The sequence below is a fragment of the Sinocyclocheilus rhinocerous genome, unplaced genomic scaffold (genome assembly GCF_001515625.1).
Source record: "Sinocyclocheilus rhinocerous isolate Xijiao unplaced genomic scaffold, SAMN03320098_v1.1 scaffold1905, whole genome shotgun sequence".
NCBI classification, from domain to species: domain Eukaryota; kingdom Metazoa; phylum Chordata; class Actinopteri; order Cypriniformes; family Cyprinidae; genus Sinocyclocheilus; species Sinocyclocheilus rhinocerous.
This window is the reverse complement of record NW_015624551.1, coordinates 7,981-10,096: the sequence shown is the minus strand read 5'-3', so window position 1 is coordinate 10,096 and position 2,116 is coordinate 7,981. Positions and strand designations below refer to the sequence as shown.

The following is a 2,116-nucleotide window of genomic DNA, read 5'->3' as shown; positions in this document are numbered from 1 at the left end:
TTCTGTCTTAGTCTCGTGTATTGTTTTGCTTTTATCCCTGTTTAGCGGATAGCTACCTTACCAAGCCTGTTTAAGTTTTCATAGTTTTCTTAGTCTAGTCTTAGTACCTTTAAAAAGTATTTAAGTCTTAAATAACATTTTCCTAATAAAAGGCCTTAAAAAGTCTTACAATATCTTAAATTCAGATTCGATGGGTCTTAAATATTTTGTCACATTACTGCTAAAATATCTTCAGTCTGACAGACCTAATGACTTTTTACAATCATTGGACAGACCGAAGATTTTTTTTCTCCCCCACTGTTACTGCATCATCATAGAGAATCACAGTTGCAGAATACAGGTCAAACTACCTTCTTAATGTTCTCAATAATAATAATAATAATAATACTACAGGTCGAGCTACAGCTGATCAGCCTTCTAGCTAGTTTAAAATGTTTTTTTTTTTTTTTACTTGCCCGACCGGACAAATAGCCTGATTAAAACAAAAGTGACAAAAAAATAACCAGCGAAGCATCGAAACGTGATAATGATTCTTCTCATTTTATTAGACTACATTTAATGTAAACGACGATTGATAATGGATAGTGTATTTCTGGTATCAAGGTCACGCTGTTGAGACTCCTGCTGTCTGTCTCTTTGTGAGAGACTTCAGAACAAATGAGCATAACAGCATACATAAAGAAACTCAGAAGAAACACACTGGGGTAAAAATTCTAAATGTTTAGTTTATTCATAACAAGGCAGAGCAGATGGCTCAGGCGACCGAGGCACAGATGGTGGGCTGAGGGTGAGCAGAGGGGCTGACAGGCTATAGCAGAGGCGGCTGAATAAAATCAGTATCACATTTGCAATTGTGCAGATATTCTGGAGAAAACAGGACTCTTGCTCATGTGATATTGCTAATCTCTATCATATGATATAAATATAACACAAAAACCCATATGGGGGCATTTTTTTGCACTCATATCTTTAATTTTAATACCATTTTATCAGGGTTTTAATTAGTTTCATAACACAGTCAGATGCCCTGCATCATGTTCAATAAAATAAAACATTTCTGATTCTGATTCTGTTGTTCATCAGCAGTTGCTGTGTAAGCTGACACTTATTTAGTTTAGCAAAAAGTGTTGTTTAGATGATGTGAAAAGAGTTGGTATTGTTATTAAATATACATATACCTATGTAATCAACTACGTGTGAATCACGGGGCGATGACAATCGTCACTTTTAGACATCAGAGCTTTTCGCGGTACAGACATCGGTTCCAACCATAACCTCGTGGTGGCCAAATGTCGGCTGTGGCTCAAGCGCGTGCCAACCCAACCTCGCCGGCCGCGTCCATTCGACCTCGCGAAACTCAAGGATCCGAACACGGCTACCCAGTTCCAGATCAAGCTACAAAACAGTTTTGAGGCCTTCGCCAATCTAACGGACAACGAGCAACACTGGATGGGTATTCAAGAAGCGTTCGTAGCGAGCGTGGACTCAACCGCCGACTGACGCCGTGGGACGTACAGGGAGGGATGGATCCAAGGACGAACATGGACGCTGGTCTACAAGCGGTGTGACGTCTGAAGACGTCCGAGCCACGGCTGAAGCGGCATATCGTGACCTCGATCACCGAGTCAAGGGAAGCTGCCGCCGCGACAAGAGGACTCTTAATACATAATACCATGTATTAATACCACTCGCATACAAACAACAATAACAACATTTTTGAAGAAATAGTACAACACCTGCTATCTTGACACATTCCCCACATCTTTTTTTCAAAACTGCGTTTAACGGTTTAGAAGCCGATCTCTTAGAATTGGTGAATGCTTCACTGCTTTCTGGGACTTTTCCAAACTCCCTGAAAACTGCAGTTGTTAAGTCCCTCCTGAAAAAGAGCAGTCTTGATAACAACATATTGAGCAACTACAGACCGATATCAAATATTCCATTTTTTATAGGCAAGATTATTGAAAAGGTAGTCTTTAATCAGCTTAAACTCAAATGGATACCTGGACAAGTTTCAATCTGGTTTCTGACAGCATCAGAGACAGCGCTCATTAAGATAATAAATGATATTCGCTTAAATTCTGATTCTGGTCTCTAAGCCTTTTTTTCAGAGTGA

At 39.7% G+C, this 2,116-nt stretch overlaps 1 protein-coding gene across 1 annotated transcript in view; it reads right to left on the bottom strand.

Annotated features, from left to right (window-relative positions):
* LOC107742303 (zinc finger protein OZF-like) overlaps positions 1–2,116 on the bottom strand; it is a gene marked incomplete at its 5' end in the record, with an annotated part of 16,183 nt that overhangs the window by 12,320 nt on the left and 1,747 nt on the right. The window contains one exon of the mRNA XM_016555225.1: positions 1,516–1,655. Coding sequence (XP_016410711.1) covers positions 1,516–1,655 — 140 coding nt within the window. The remainder of the gene's footprint in view (positions 1–1,515; positions 1,656–2,116) is intronic.